At 45.7% G+C, this 15,408-nt stretch overlaps 1 protein-coding gene across 3 annotated transcripts in view; it reads left to right on the top strand.

Moving 5' to 3' along the window:
- GNE (glucosamine (UDP-N-acetyl)-2-epimerase/N-acetylmannosamine kinase) overlaps positions 1-8,965 on the top strand; it is a 33,573-nt gene extending 24,608 nt beyond the window's left edge. For all 3 annotated transcript variants that reach the window (XM_032860585.1, XM_032860583.1, XM_032860584.1), the window contains exons 8-12: positions 895-1,024; positions 1,375-1,596; positions 3,477-3,659; positions 6,152-6,268; positions 7,244-8,965. In XM_032860585.1, the coding sequence (XP_032716476.1) occupies positions 895-1,024; positions 1,375-1,596; positions 3,477-3,659; positions 6,152-6,268; positions 7,244-7,479 (888 nt within the window). In that variant the 3' untranslated portion in view covers positions 7,480-8,965. The remainder of the gene's footprint in view (positions 1-894; positions 1,025-1,374; positions 1,597-3,476; positions 3,660-6,151; positions 6,269-7,243) is intronic.
- The last annotated feature ends 6,443 nt before the right edge of the window (positions 8,966-15,408 follow it).

The following is a 15,408-nucleotide window of genomic DNA, read 5'->3' as shown; positions in this document are numbered from 1 at the left end:
GGGGTCTCTGCTCCATAGGGAGCCTGCTTCCTCCTCTCTCTCTCTGCCTGCTTCTCTGACTACTTGTGATCTCTGTCTGTCAACAAATAAATAAAATCTTAAAAAAAAATAATTTAGGAGAGACTCTCCTTGACATAGTATTAAAACATATCACAAACCACAGTAATTTATTTTGTGGGGGCGGGCAGCAAAGTAAAGTTTATTGAGCAACAGCAAAGTGATAGTACAAAGCTCCTAGGGAGGGAGGGGGCCTGAGAGGGCTGCCCACAAAGCGTGGTAATGTAAACATCGTAGAACCCTGCTCTTACGGCTTTCCTTTATGGGTGATTAAAGCTTAACCTCCTTAGCATATTTATTTAACTGCCTTAGTTTTTTTTTTTTTTTTTTTTAAGATTTCATTTATTTATTAGAGAGAGGGAGAGCGAGCACAGGCAGAGTGGCAGGCAGAGGCAGAGAAAGAAGCAGGCCCCCCGCTGAGCAAGGAGCCCAATGTGGGGCTCGATCCCAGGACGCTGGGATCACGACCTGAGGTGAAGGCAGCCGCTTAACCAACTGAGCCACCCAGGCGTCCCAAACTGCCTTAGTTTTTAAGCAAGGAAATTTGGTCACCCCGAAAGAGTAAACTATGACCTTCTCACGAAGATTGAGATGAGCCAGCATTCACTTGGGGTTTGTTTTGGAGCTGCCACTCCTGGGGATGGCTTCCCCAAGACGGCTGGGGTGGACCCCAGGGCTGGCCCACGTGGGAGCGGCTCCCCTCTGAGCACTCAGCAGGGTCTGCAGGCCTCTCCGTCCTGTAGCGAAGCCTGATTCAGCATGAAAGAGGTCAGAAAATTCACAGGACGCTCCTTAGGTAAGATCAGTGAGATAGGGGTTGTTTGTTTTCTCTTTTAGGGTGAAATTGTTAAGAAGTATACTCAGTTCAATCCTAAAACCTATGAAGAGAGGATTAATTTAATCCTACAGATGTGTGTAGAAGCTGCGGCAGAAGCTGTAAAACTGAACTGCAGAATTTTGGGAGTAGGTGAGCTTGTGAATTGCATATTCAAGAAATGTTCATTTTGATACAGAGTTTACTGAGTTCTGATGCATGAATGACCCATCAGGTCACTGCCCTGTGTATGTGGCTCCAGGTCCTGTCTGTGGGTCCCAAGCATGGGGACTTTCTGGAACAGCAGCCATCATTATGGGTATAGTGGTGGGGAGCTGCAGATGTAGCTCAGAATTGCCTGACATTTCCTTGCAGTCTTTGGTAATATTTGTCTTAGGAGATTTTGGGTGAATTAATTTGTGTTTGAAACCCAGAAAGTGGGCACACTTTTTTCTAAGATTGCTTGTGAGAATTGTTTTCCTGGTGTGTGTGGTGGAGCTCAGGTATTTCTACGGGCGGCCGTGTAAATCCTCGGGAAGGAGTTGTGCTGCATTCAACCAAACTGATTCAAGAGTGGAACTCTGTGGACCTCAGGAGCCCGCTCTCTGACACCTTGCATCTCCCTGTGTGGGTGGACAACGATGGCAATTGTGCTGCCCTGGCAGAAAGGAAATTTGGCCAAGGAAAGGGCCTGGAAAACTTTGTGACACTTATCACAGGCACAGGTGAGTGGAGTAAGTGAAGGTCACTTTGGGAGTTCGAGTGTGTGTTGGGGCATGCCCTCAGTGTCCTCCAGGGAGCTTGTAAGTCTGCTTCAGTCTCCACCTCCTGCTTGAGTAGAGCCAGAAGGGGAGCCCTGTGTGAGTGCATAGGGCCCTCCTAGGCTTTCCTAAGCGTGTGCCCTGCCCTGGGTATGCATGTGGACCTCAGACTCCCAGGGACTTGTCAGAGCTATTCAGAGCCCTTACTCCCTGAAGCTTCTCCTTCCCAGCTTCTCTTCCCAGTCTTTTTGGTTAGTATAATATTTGCCTCAACTAGCAGCTGTTGTCCTGGGCAGCAGAGACTAATAAACAGATTTTTCCTTTAAATGTCTTTGACAACACTCCCCCACTCCCCACCCCTGCCCCAGGTAGCCCCCTCCAGTTCTGTGGTAGATAACATAACAAACTCTTTGAGCTGGTCCTCTAGGAGCTGCCAAGGAGGTGAAAACAAACTAGAACAGTTTTTTGAAAATAGAGTTTGTCTTGCTTACTCCAGTACTGCCATCTTTGCTGAGAATGTGGGCTGGTTCAGGGCTACCAAACAGGGGAGCAGGTTTTGGGATCAGAAAGTGTCAGAAAGCCTTCTTATTAAAATTCAGCTGTTTTTTTTTCCCTTGATTAAGCATTCCTCTTTTTGTTACAAACTTGTTAGTTTCCAGAGTTCCAAAAAAATTGGTTCTGACAGTTTTTGCTGATTTATTCATTGCTTTAGTGTAGGGATGGACTTCTGGAGCTGCCTACTCCCCCATTTTTGCTTATGTCCTGCTTTGTTTTCCAAATGAGGAAAGACTCAGCCAGTAGGTGGTTGAGCCACCATGTGATCCCAGATAGGTCTAACCTCAAAATGTGTGTGCTCTTCAACTCTCCTCTCTACCTCCCCTGGAAGCTCAAGCCCTTCTCCTAGTCTCAGACACAGTTTTAGCAAGGTTGCATATCATTTCCTAGATGTTCTGTCAGAGCGGACAGTCTGCAGATTAGAGGGGAGGAGTTGAAGAGTAGGTGCCATGGGAAGTAACTGATGGCAGGATAAGAAAGCAGGGCCTTCTCAGGCTTTCCTCCTTAATGACTCCTAAACTCCATGAAACAAGAGAGTCATTGATATTCATAATCACTGAGTCACAGATTTTTAGACGTGCATTAAGAAGAGGCAAAATCATATTTTGTATGCTTTGTTTGAGAAACAGGGTGGTACATGATATATTTTGGAAAGATGGTCTTCTCTTGGGTTTCCCCTACACCAGAGCCCAAGATGAGGACTTAGGGTATTTTATGTAGGAGGTGATCCTGAGAAGCAGGAATGAAGGAGTGGGAAGAGAACAGAGTAGGTGGAAAGCCATTATCCAGGTTGTCTTGAGGGCAGTGGGGGCTGAAATCTACCAGAACCTCCCAAGAAGTCTGCAGAAGACCATGCAGAATCGTCCACTAGACTCTGCTGGCTCTTGTCTTGCTTGGTTGAGGACATCCTGTGCTCTCATGGGTGATGAGACTCTCTATTGTTAGAGATGGCCTCGGTGAGGAGACAGGCCGTGAGTCACTCTCACGGGTGGCATACTTGTCACACAGTGAGTCTGAGCCTACATGGGTCTGTTCCCCACAGCTGTCGTTGAAACCACCGCGAGCCAAGTAGATGCAACACAGGGTTGCGGCATTAGGGTTAGGGTTGGGGATCTGCTTAAAGCATTTCCCTCCAGAATGCTTCCAGGTGAAATGCTGGTACTTAGTTAAATGTCAGCTACTTAGGAAAGAACCCCACGTGCCACACTGCTAAACGGACGAAGCGTTGCTTGTATCCCAGCTTCCTGTGTGAGCTGAGAGCCACCTCAGTGACTGTTCTCTCGCTGCAGGGATCGGCGGGGGGATCATCCATCAGCACGAGCTGATCCACGGAAGCTCCTTCTGTGCTGCAGAACTTGGCCACCTTGTTGTGTCTCTGGATGGGCCTGATTGTTCCTGTGGAGGTCGTGGATGTATTGAAGCCTACGCCTCTGGAATGGCCTTGCAGAGGGAAGCAAAGAAGCTACATGATGGTTGGTTTCTTTCGCCTGAGGAATTAAATAGTTAAACAGTAGACAAGTATTTCAAAGTAGATGTTCCAGAAAGAGCTGGATACTGAAGCCAGAACTTCTACCCTTCTTGCTTTCTGGAGGAAAGTTGGGGCTTCCTCATGCCCAAGCTCTGAAATCCCCTTAGTCTGACCCATCTTAACACTTTCCACTCCATGTGGGGATGGACAAGGGTCTTGCGCTCCGGACAGCGGGGAAGATTTGACTGTTGTCTCCTCAGCCCCTAGCCCAAGCACTAAGTGGATTAACACATTACAGTTGTGAGCGTCAAGAAGTCTATTTGAATTAGTTGTTTCTGGACATGTTATAAAAGTCAGGATGGTTTCTGGTCTAAAGCAATTTACAGTCATTTACAGTCAGCATCAGGTGTGCTGAGAATGCTGGCCTGGGAATGTAGATGCACATAAGGACACCAGTGTTCCCTCCTTGCCCTCTTCATACAGGGAAGGGAGTGTTAGGGTGCTCTCTGGGGTTGAGAGAGGCTAAATAGAATTAGCGGGGCAAGTTGGGATGAGCCCAGGATGCTCTCAAGCCTGGGAAACAGTGCTATAGGATCATAAAGGGCAACATAGGGTCAAATGTTTAAGATGGGAGGCCAAGACCAGCAGCCAATGGAGAAGACATTGAGAACTTCTGGGGGGAAAACCGTGGTCATATCTGAATTTTACACTCTTCACGAAACAGCTCTTTGTTTTTGGGGAGAAAATTACTAGTTGAGTGGAGTAGCTTTAGATGGTGCCATTCTAGATTGACTTCTGGTTTTCTGGTCGGATGGGGTGGGAATATAGGAGGAGAAACCAGCTGTGGCAGAAGGGGATGGTTGGGTGGCTGTGGCACGTTGCTGGAGATGTTCAGGCGGCAGCTGGCTGTGGGGCCCTGGTGCTCAGGAGAGAGGACTGGGCTAGAGGTGGGGATTTGGGAATCATTAGCACTGAGGTGTCAGTTAAACCTCTGCATGAGATTTGGAGGGAGGCAAGAGTCCGGGGTGGAATCCTGTAAAACAGCATTTAACAGGCGGAAAGGAAAACCAGGAAAAGGTAAAATCACAGAAGCCGAAGGGAGAGTTTCAAGGGGGGGGGGTAGTTGGAATGTCAAGCGCCGCTTATGAGTAAGAGGAAATCAGAGGAGTCCTATTGGCTTTGGCCCTGAGGACATCATTTGAAACCCTGAAAAACTTTGTTTTTCAACTTCATTTTTATCATTAGCCTCCCTTAGGGGCCTGTTCAGACATTTTCCCCCTAATCATGGCCCCCACACATGCTGCTTCAGTGCCGCAGATCCACTGCTTATCTGTTTGTGCTTATGTACTATTTGTATAAAAAGAGTAAGCTTTTTTTTTTCTCTTTTGTCTCAGAAACCAGTTTTTGTTCCCCTGGGGGCAAATTCATGTCTTAAGAAAGAGCGAATTCAGTGAATTCAGTATAGGGAACAGAAGCCTGACTACACTGAGGGAGAGGGAAGAAGTGCTTTGAGGACAGGGAGACTGAGCGCCTACAGGCGGCAGGGATGCAAGTGAAGTTGGAGAAAGCAGGAGAGAAGGGGCGCTTGAGTCCGCACCGCAAGGCTCCTGAGGAGCCGGGGGGATGAGCTGCAAGGCCCGGGCGGCGGGCCTGAGAGACGGAGAGGGAGCGTGAAGGTGTGCAGATACAAATGTCTTTTTAGGCAGGGGCAGGAAAGGAATGGAACCCCTGCCTCGTGGGGTCCTCTCTCGGAGAGGTGCGCAGTCTGGAGATCGCGTGATGGTGGGGACGGGGTAGAAGGTTTGAGGTGGTGGAAACTGAGAAGAGTCCTGAGGGGGAATGGGAGAGAGCTGGCAGGGCAGCTGTGAGGAGACCCCAGGGTGGGGGTGGGCGGGATAGCAGCCTGCGTGTTGGGGTTTGCTCTCATCAGAGCCCAAGCATGATAGCAGATGAGGAGGGAGATGGACCTGGGTCCATGACAGGCAGAGTGCGGGGCGGGAAAGACAAGGACTGCAGATAGTGGGCCTACTTACTGTTGAGTGAGCACTGACTCTGGCTCTCTTTTTGCCTGAGCTCTTTTTTGTCCATGGTCTCATATAGTTCCTCAAATAATCCTGCTAGGGTATGTGGTGTTACCCCCATTTTCTAGAGAAGGCTCCAGAAGTGATGCGACCTGGATGGGGCGGTGCCGCGGGTCATGGCCGAGCTGGCGACTGAACCCCTGTTCATGTCAGTGCTTTAGGCGGTGCCCTAGAATGGCGGGGGCGGGTGGGGGGGTCTGCAAGTGACGGGACGTGCACCTGGGATGGATCAAGGAAGGAGAGAAATAGACGAGTCTCTGTTGCATGAGGAAGTGAGAAGTCGGAAGCTCGAGGGCTGGCTAGGAGGCTCTGGTGGGAGGGCTTGCTGACCGCAGGTGCAGGTGGACTTCTCAGCCCGGCCCCCTGCAGGGCTGCCACAGCTCGCTAATGACTGCTGCTTCTCCCCGCTGCTCAGAGGACCTGCTCTTGGTGGAAGGGATGTCAGTGCCGAAAGACGAGGCCGTGAGCGCGGCCCATCTCATCCAAGCTGCGAAACTTGGCAACGTCAAGGCCCAGAGCATCTTGAGAACAGGTGAGGGTGTGGCTCTGGTCCGGGCAGCCCTGCCATGGGCGGGCCCTCGGCCTGCCCAGGGTTCCCGCACACACCAGCTTCCCTCGGGACCAGCGCTCTGGAACGTGTGTTCGAAGGTGTTTTCCTGCTTTCTGAGAGAGAAAAAGGGAATGGCGTTCGAGGTATTTGGCAGCACTGCCGTTATTAAACAGGTTTTTTGTTTCATTTTACGACTATGAATAAACTACTTGTCCATCTTATAGGAGAGTAAGAAAAAGTATCACTTCAAGTTTTAACCATTCAGAGATGAACTATTAACATTTCCTTCCAGTCTTTCCTTTTTTTTTTTTTAAACATAGTAGAGATCATATGGTATAGTATATAGTATACCTAGCTTTTATTTTTTAATACCTAGCTTTTAAAATTTTAAAGCATAACATCATTTTCTCATACTAAGAATAAATCATGGGGCGCCTGGGTGGCTCAGTCATTAAGCATCTGCCTTTGGCTTAGGTCATGGTCCTGGGGCCCTGGGATTAAGCCCCACATTGGGCTCCCTGCTTGGTGGGAGGCCTGCTTCTCCCTCTCCCACTTCCCCTGTTTGTATTTACTCTCTCGTCTCTCTGTCAAATAAACAAAATCCTTAAAAAGTTAAAAAAAAAAAAATCACACATCTCTTTACAACCACCACTTTTCTGTTACATAGTGAGAAGGTACTAAGTATTCCAGGCTGCTGACTCTTTTCTACCATGCTCTGGTGGGTTTTTTGTTATGGTGGGTTTTTTTGTTTGTTTGTTTTGTTTCTTAAATATTCTATTTATTAGAGAGAAAGAGTGTACTAGCAGGGGGAGTACAGCCAGCTAGCTGTACAGGCAGGACAGACAGACTCCCCACTGAGCAAGGAGCCCAGCGCTGGCTGGAGCCCAGTCCTGACCTGAGCCACCCAGGCTTGATTTGGCTCTCAAGATTTACTTTCTTTTTTTTGTTTTCTTGTAGCTGGAACGGCTTTGGGTCTTGGGGTTGTGAACATCCTCCACACCATAAATCCTTCCCTTGTGATCCTCTCTGGAGTCCTAGCCAGTCACTACATCCACATCGTCAAAGACGTCATCCGCCAGCAAGCCTTGTCCTCGGTTCAGGATGTAGACGTGGTGGTGTCGGATTTGGTGGACCCTGCGCTGCTCGGTGCTGCCAGCATGGTTCTGGACTACACGACTCGCAGGATCTGCTAGGCCTCCCAGGGGTGCACCCGGACCGAGACTCTAAGCTTCTTCGTGGAATCAGGTTGTCTTTTAGACGAGCATTTCTTAAAAAGCAGATTTGGTATTTAAATTTGGTATTTGGCAGGTGACTTCGGCAGTTAAATTTTTGCTTTTAGTCTCCTCTTCCGAAGCCACCTTTCCCAACCCCCATTTTTGTAGATGCTGCTCCTTCTGGGGTCATTTCAGCTCAAACCCTCTAAGCACCAGTCACAATCTTCTGTGCCAAAGTTGCTGTGACAGTAGACAAGGACGCCTCAGGGCTCTGCTACTAGACGGACCACGTAGACCTACAGGCCTTGCCTGAGGCGGGGCCTCAAGACTGGAGTTTAGATCGTTCATCCTTCCTCCTCTGGCCCTAAACTCCGATTGCAGAAAGGGATCCGGTCAGGAAACAGAAGGAAATCTCACTGTGAAAGGCTTGAGTAAACTTTTTTTAAAAACCGCTTTCCTGAGGTATTTTTAAAAGTGTACAATTTGATAAGCTTTGACATATGTATACCCCTGTGAAACCATCACTGCAGTCAAGACATTGGACACCTCTGTCATCCCCAAATGTTGTTTGCTTAATGCTGTTATTTATGACCCTTGCAGAATCTTGAGCAACTTTAGGGATCTGAATGAGTCACCTTCTTGATCTTGTCCTTATCTTCTTAAGGACAGCTGAGAAGCCACTAGGACTTACAGCCTGTGCAAGGAGATTAACCATCCCCAAAGGATCTTTGCGACCGACAGATACCTCTCCCTTCAATAACCTTTCCTGCTAATGTTGGGTATGACCTTGGGAGTATCCATTAAGCGAGTACTTGTGGAGCTCGTATCTGTGAATCTGGATTCTGGCTAAATAAGATCCTGTGCTTTCACTGGTGTCAGGATACAAAGGCCAAGGTTCTTACTATCAATTTTAACCTAGAAGAAATACTAAGACCCTCCATTTGTTAAGTGCCTACTGGATGCCGGGCTCTGAACTAGGTGCTTCATATACATTATTCCTAATTCGTACAACCTGGGAGGTAGATGTCCTCATTTCCATTTTATACAGCCCCAAACTAAGTCCTGATGTGCTGCAGTGATTACCTAAAGCCTTGTGGCTAGTGAGTCTTAGAAACAGGGTTTGATCCCAGGTCCCTCTGTGCTTTTCTGCTATGCCACACAACCTCTCAGATAAGAAACTTGCAAAATGTGAATATATCTTGATTTACTTCATACTACCAACAGCTTCAGTAAGACTGACTCAATTTGTCTTTGATGCTGTCCTTCAGTGATAAACTTAATCAAATATTCCTCTATGCTGTAGACATTTTGCCAATGCAGTATTTGGTCCAGTGACAGGTTTTTATGGGTACTTTTAGATGATCTAAAAAAGCATATGCATGTTTTTCAGATTTTAATTTTAGGAAAACCTGAAGGTTTGCATTGTTTTGGTGTTAGCATACAAAATAAAGTGAAAGAATCTATATTGCCACTTCCTTTCTGGTGGTTAATGTGAAAAGATAGGTTGGCTGATTCTTAGAATTCCACCAGCCCTGAAATAATCTCCACATCCTGGTTATTGTTGAAAAATTCCTCAGTGATTCCCAGGAAGGAAGCTGGTCGCTTGGCCATCAGCGCCCCGGTGGAGGTAGCGGACTGTGAAGGGCATTGGTTGTCCCTTGGCGACATCTCTGACTGCCCTGTCCACTAGATAGGTGCATTGCTACCAAGTTTTATACCAAATATTTGGAAGGATGGTACTAAATCTAAAACCAAATCTTAGTTTTTATTAAATTCACGAAAAGGCTAATATATTCCAACGTAATTATTACATATGCTTAAATAATCACATATTTATTTTAATGTAAATATTTTTATGTTACTGTTCTGAGCCAAATTCTAAAGAAAAAATAAATATATTTCTCTGTGGAAAGCCTAACATTTTTGCATTTTGTTTTCTTAATTAACTTTAAAATCCCTTTCTAGAAGAGATTTTGTTGCACTGCTTGCTTTTTGAAGGTCATGTAACTTCTTAAGGCATCTAATGAATTTCCTAACAGTAACAATTTTTTTGATAATAGGGAGCATTAATGTATTACATTTATATATATTGCAAAATGATCACCACAGTAAAAGAACCATCACCGTACATACAGAACTATTCTTTCTTGTTACGAGAATGCGTATGATCTACTCTTGCAGCAGCTTTCAAATACACAGTATAGGCATATATATAGCATGAACATACTTTGTTTTATTGCGCTTCACAGATAATGTGTTGTTACAAAGGTTTGTGGCAATCCTGCATCACACAAGTCTCTTGGCACCACTTTTCCAATAGCATTTGCTCACTTTGCGTCTCTGTCATCTTGTGGTAATACTCGTAGTATTTCAAACTTTTTTGTTGCAGTGATCTGTGATCAGTGATCTTTGATGTTACCGTTGTGTTTGGGGCACTACGAACTGCACCCACGTGAGATGGTGACCCTAACTGGTCTGTGTTCCGACTGGTCCATTGACCCATCCATGCCTCCATCTCCCTCCCTCTCTTCCTACCTCCCTATCCCCGAGACACATATTGAAATTAGGCCAATTAATACCCTGCAGGAGCCTCTGTGTACTCAAGTGAGAGGAAGAGTTAGACATCTCTCACTTTCAATCAGAGCTAGAGATGGGTGAGAAAGGCCTGTCAGAAGCTGAGATAGGCCAGAGCTAGGCTTCTCAACGCCTAACAGCCAAGCTGTGAATGCGAAAGTTCCTGAAAGAAATGAAAAGTGCTACGCAAGTGAACACGAAAAAGATAAGAAAGCAAAACAGCCTATTGTTGCTATGGAGAAAGTTTCAGTGGTCTGGATACAAGATCAAACCAGCCACAACAGTCCCTTAAGCCAAAGCCTCATCCAGAGCAAGGCCCTAACCCTTCAGTTCGGTGACGGCTGGGAGAGGTGAGGAAGCTTCAGGAGAAAGCTGGAAGCTAGCAGGGGTTGCTTCCTGAGGTTTAGGGAACGAAGCCGTCTCTGTAACCTCAAAGCGCGAGGTGAGGCCGCAGGTGCTGATGCAGAAGCTGCAGCAAGTTCTGGAAGATCGGGCTAAGATCGTTCATGAAGGTGGCTCCACTAAGCCACGGGTTTTCGATGAAGACGAAACAGCCTTCTACTGGAAGAAGATGCTTTCTAGAACTTTCCGAGTCAGAAAGGAGAGAGAAGTCAATGCCTGGCTTCAAACTGCAAAAGGACTGGTTGACTCTCTTGCTCGGGGCGAAGGCAGCTGGTGACTTTAAGTTGAAACCGTGTTGACATACTATTCTGAAAATCCTAGGCCCTTAAGAATTCTGCTGAATCTGCTCTGCCTGTGCTCTGTAAATGGAACAAAGTCTGGATGACAGCACGTCTGTTTACAACATGGCTTGCTGAACTTAATTTTAAGCCCACTGTTGAGACGTCCTGCTCAGAAAAAAGATTCCTTTTTAAGTTCTACTGCTCGGGGAGCCTGGCTGGCTCAGTCATTAAGCATCTGCCTTCAGCTCAGGTCATGATCCCAGGGTCTTGGGATCGAGCCCCATGTCGGGCTCCCTGCTCGGCAGGGAGTCTGCTTCTCCCTCTCCCTACTGTATGTGTTTTCTCTCTCAAAAAGAACAAAGATAGCTTAAAAATATTGCTGCCCTTGACAAGGCACCTGGTCACCCGAGAGCTCTGACGGAGATGTACAGTAACGTGAGTGGTGTTTTCAAGCCTGCTAACACCCGTCTACCCCACAGCCCGTGGGTCGAGGAGTCATTTCAACTTTCAAGTCTTATTTAAGGAATACATCTCATCAGGGTATGGCTGCCACGGATGGGGATTCCTTTGATGGATCTGGGCAAAGTTAATCGATAAACCTTCTGGAAAGGATTCACCACTCCCAATGGCATTAAGAATATTTGTGGGGCACCTGGGTGGTTCACTTAGTTGAGTGTCCAACTCTTAGTCTCCGCTTAGCTTTTAACCTCAGGGTTGTGAGTTCAAGCCCCTTGTGCTCCATCCTGGGCACGGAGCCTACTTAAATAAAAACAAAACATTCATGATTCATGGAAGAGCTCAAAATAGCAACAGCAATGGCAGTTTGGAAGAAGCTGACTTCAGCCCTCACAGATGACTTTGAGGGGTTCCAGACTTCAGTGAAGGAAGGAAGTGCAGATGTGATGGAAATAGCAAGGGAACTAGAATTAGCAGGGCAGCCTGGAGATGTGTCTGAATTGCTCTAATCTCAGGATAAAACTGTAACAGATGAGGAGTTGCTCCTATGGATGAGCAAAGAAAGTGGTTTCTGGAGATGGAATCTGCTTCCGGTGGAGATGCTGTGCAGCCTGCTGCAGTGACAACAAAGAATTTACAGAGTGCGTAAACCCAGTTGACCGAGCAGTGGCAGGGCTTGAGAGAATGGACTCCACTTTCAAAAGAAATTCTGTGGGCAAAACGCTATCAAATAGCATCAAATGCTACTGAGAAATTGTGAAAGGAGGAGTCAACTAATGTAGCAGACTTCACTGTCTTAAGAACTTGCCCCAGCAGCCCCAGCCTTCAGCAGCCACCACCCTGATGAGTCCAGAGCCCTCAACTTTGAGGGCAAGACCCTCCACCGGCAAGAAGATTACAACTCGCTGAAAAGTTCCGATGATGGCTGGTATTTTTTAATTCAGGTATATCTGTTTTTTAGACATAATGCTGTTGCACACTTAGTGTAAACATTTATATGCTCTGGGAAACCAGAAAACTCGTTTGACTCACCTTATTGCGATGTTCCCTTTGTTGCAGCGCTGGGGGGGGCTGACCGGGCACTGTCTACAGGGTGGGCGTCCGCTACTGATGTCCTTGCCATGCTCTACATCACTGCCCCATGACTTCTATAACTGGACATTTGCACCTTCTGACTCCCTTTACCCAGTTTACCTCCCCCCTCCTCACTCTTCACCCCCGACAACCACTGGTCTGTTACTGGTCTTCTGTATCTGTGAGCACGGTTGTTGGTTCTTGGTTTTCAGATTCCGCATGTAACTGAGATCACACAGTAATCGTCTCTCTCTTTGCTCTCAAGGTCTATCCAAGTCACAAATGGCAATACTCCATCCTTTTTTATGGCTGAATCGTACTTCATTATGACAGTGTGTGTGTATGAAAAAATATAGAGAGAGACAAAATACATAAGATATTTATCTATATGTATATATAGATACACACATGTATCTATATACACATTTTCTGGTAGTTTTACTTTTAAACCTCTGAGGAACCTCCACACCATTTTCTACAGTAGCTACACCAATGTGCTTTCCTACCAACACAGCATAAGGGTGGTCTTTCCTCCACATTCTCACCAACACTTGCTGTCTTTTTGCCAACAGCCATTGTAAGAGGTACAAGGTGTTAATCTCATTGTGGTTTTGATTTGCATTTCCCTGATGAGGGATAGTGAGCAACTGTTCATCTATCTGTTAGCCATCTGTGTATCTTTAGAAACGTGTCTGTTCAGATCCCCTAATTTTTAGTTGGGTTTTTAGTTTGTTTTGGGTATTGAGTTATAGTTTTTTTTTTTTTTTTTTAAAGACTTTATTTGAGAGAGAACAAGAGAGCACAAGCAGAGGGGCTGGCAGAGAGAGAGAGAGAGAGAGAGAGAGAAGCAGACTCCCTGCTGAACCCTGGGATCATGACCTGAGCCAAAGGCAGATGCTTAACCAACTGAGCCACCCAGGCGTCCTGAGTTATAGGAGTTTTTTTTTTTTTTTTTTGAAGATTTTATTTACTTATTTGACAGGGAGAGCATAAGCAGAGGGAGTGGCAGGCAGAGGGAAACAGAAAAGCAGGCTCCACGGCTGAGCAGGGAGCCTGACTCAAGGCTTGATCCCAGGGTCCTGGGATCGTGACCTGATCTGAAGGCAGACGCTTAATTGAGCCACCCAGGTGCCCCTATAGGAGTTTTAAAATATATTTTGGATATTAACCCCTTAGCAGATGCGATTTGCAAATACTTTCTCCCATTCACCAGGTTGCCTTTTCATTTTTTTGTTGGTTTCCTTTGCTGTAGAGAAGCTTTTTAGTTTGATGTAGTCCCATTTGTTTATTTTTGCTTCTGGGGTGAGATTCAAAAAATCACCCAAGACTGACATCAAGGAGCTTACAGCCTATTGGTTTCAAGTCTTTAATCCATTTTGAGTTTACATGGTTTACAATAGTGATGGTTTACAATAGTGATGGTTTACAATAGTGATCTAATTTTCCCATCACCATTTACTGAAGAGATGGTCCTTTCTCAATTATATTCTTGCCACCTTTGTCATAAATTAACTGATCATACACCCACGGTTTTATTTCTAAACTCTCTGTTCTATTGATCCAGAGCATACTGTTTTGATTATTATAGCTTTGTAATGTAGTTTGAAATCAGGGAGCATAATGCCTCCAGCTTTGTTCTTTCTCAAGGTTGTGTTGGCTATTTGGGGTCTTTAGAGGTTTCATACATTTTAGGATTGTTTTATTTTCTTATTTTGATATTTATTTATTTGGTTGTGGGGAGAGGGACAGAGAGAGAGGGTCTTAAGCAGACCCCACGCTGAGCACGGAGCCTGATGAGGGGCTCAGTCTCCCAACCATAAGATCTTGACCTGAGACAAAACCAAGAGTTGGTCTGCTACACCCAGGCACCCCTTAGGATTGTTTTAAATTATGCCACCAGAATTTTGAGAGACTGAACTGATTCTCTAAGTTGTTTTGGGTAGTGTGAATATTTTAATAATAATCTTCTAATCTGTAAACATGTGGTATCTTTCCATTTATTTGTCTTCAATTTCCTTTGTTAATCTCAGAGTTTTCATTGTACAGGTCTTTCATGTCTTTGTTTAAATTTATTCCTGGGTATTTTGTTCTTTCTGATGCCACTGCAAGTGGGATAGTTTTCTTAATTTCTCTTTCTGGTAGTTTGTACAGAAATGCAAAAGACTGCTGTATACTGACTTTGTGTCCTGTAACTTTATGGAATCTATTAGTTCCAACATTTTTTGGTCTTTAGGGTTTTCTATATATAATGTCATATTATCTGCCAAGACTGATAGCTTTACTTCCTTTCAGGACTTAGTTCTTTTCTTTTCTTTCCTTTTCTTTCTTTCTTTCCTTTCTTTCTTCTTTCTTTCCTCCTTTCCCTTTTCCTAATTGCTCTAGCTAGAACTTCTCACACTGTGTTAAATAACATTTAAAGTTGGACATAAAAAGCAAATTGGCCCCAAGGAAAGTTTAAAACTAACTGTTGAACCCTAAGTTCCTAGACCAACTCCCTTCTTTTTTGGAGCCCCACATGGGTAATGGAGGCATCAGAAACAGTTGTAAGTTACTGCTCTGGAACAAACCACCCCAAAACTTAGAGGTTCAAATGGTAATCATTTCTCTCATGGTTTCTGTGGACTGGGAATTTAGGAAAGGCTCTACTTGGCAATCCAGATTCACGGTATCTGATGCATTTGCAGTTACAGTGGCTAGAGCCAGAGTAGCAAGAGGTTAGAACACTAGGGACTGGCCAGGCATTTCTCTCTGCTTGTAGTTTCAGAATCTGTGTAGGCTGGTTTGGGCTTCACAGATTGTGGCTTCAGGGTAGTATTTCGATATGGTGATGCAAGGACTACCAGCCTGTGTAGCTTGCATGTTTCAACAAACCAGCTGTTAAGATGTGTTGCCTTTTATGATCCAGCTTTTGGAAGTCTCACAGCAGTACTTTCTGTCATCTTAAACCAGTCTTGATCTGGGGAGTATCGGACCTGACTGCTCTTTTACAACTGCCACATCTACCCTCAAGAAGCCCATCTGGTGTGGGAGGCAAGACCAGTCCAGGTAACCCCATCAAGAGAATACCCTAAGGTAAGCTGCCCCAGGTAGAGGGCCTTGGGAGCTCACCGAGGGGAGTAAG

The sequence above is a fragment of the Lontra canadensis genome, unplaced genomic scaffold, assembly GCF_010015895.1.
Source record: "Lontra canadensis isolate GAN:19392208 unplaced genomic scaffold, GSC_riverotter_1.0 scaffold19, whole genome shotgun sequence".
NCBI classification, from domain to species: Eukaryota; Metazoa; Chordata; class Mammalia; order Carnivora; family Mustelidae; genus Lontra; species Lontra canadensis.
Note: the sequence above shows the minus strand (reverse complement) of the source record. Positions and strands in the feature narration are given on the sequence as shown.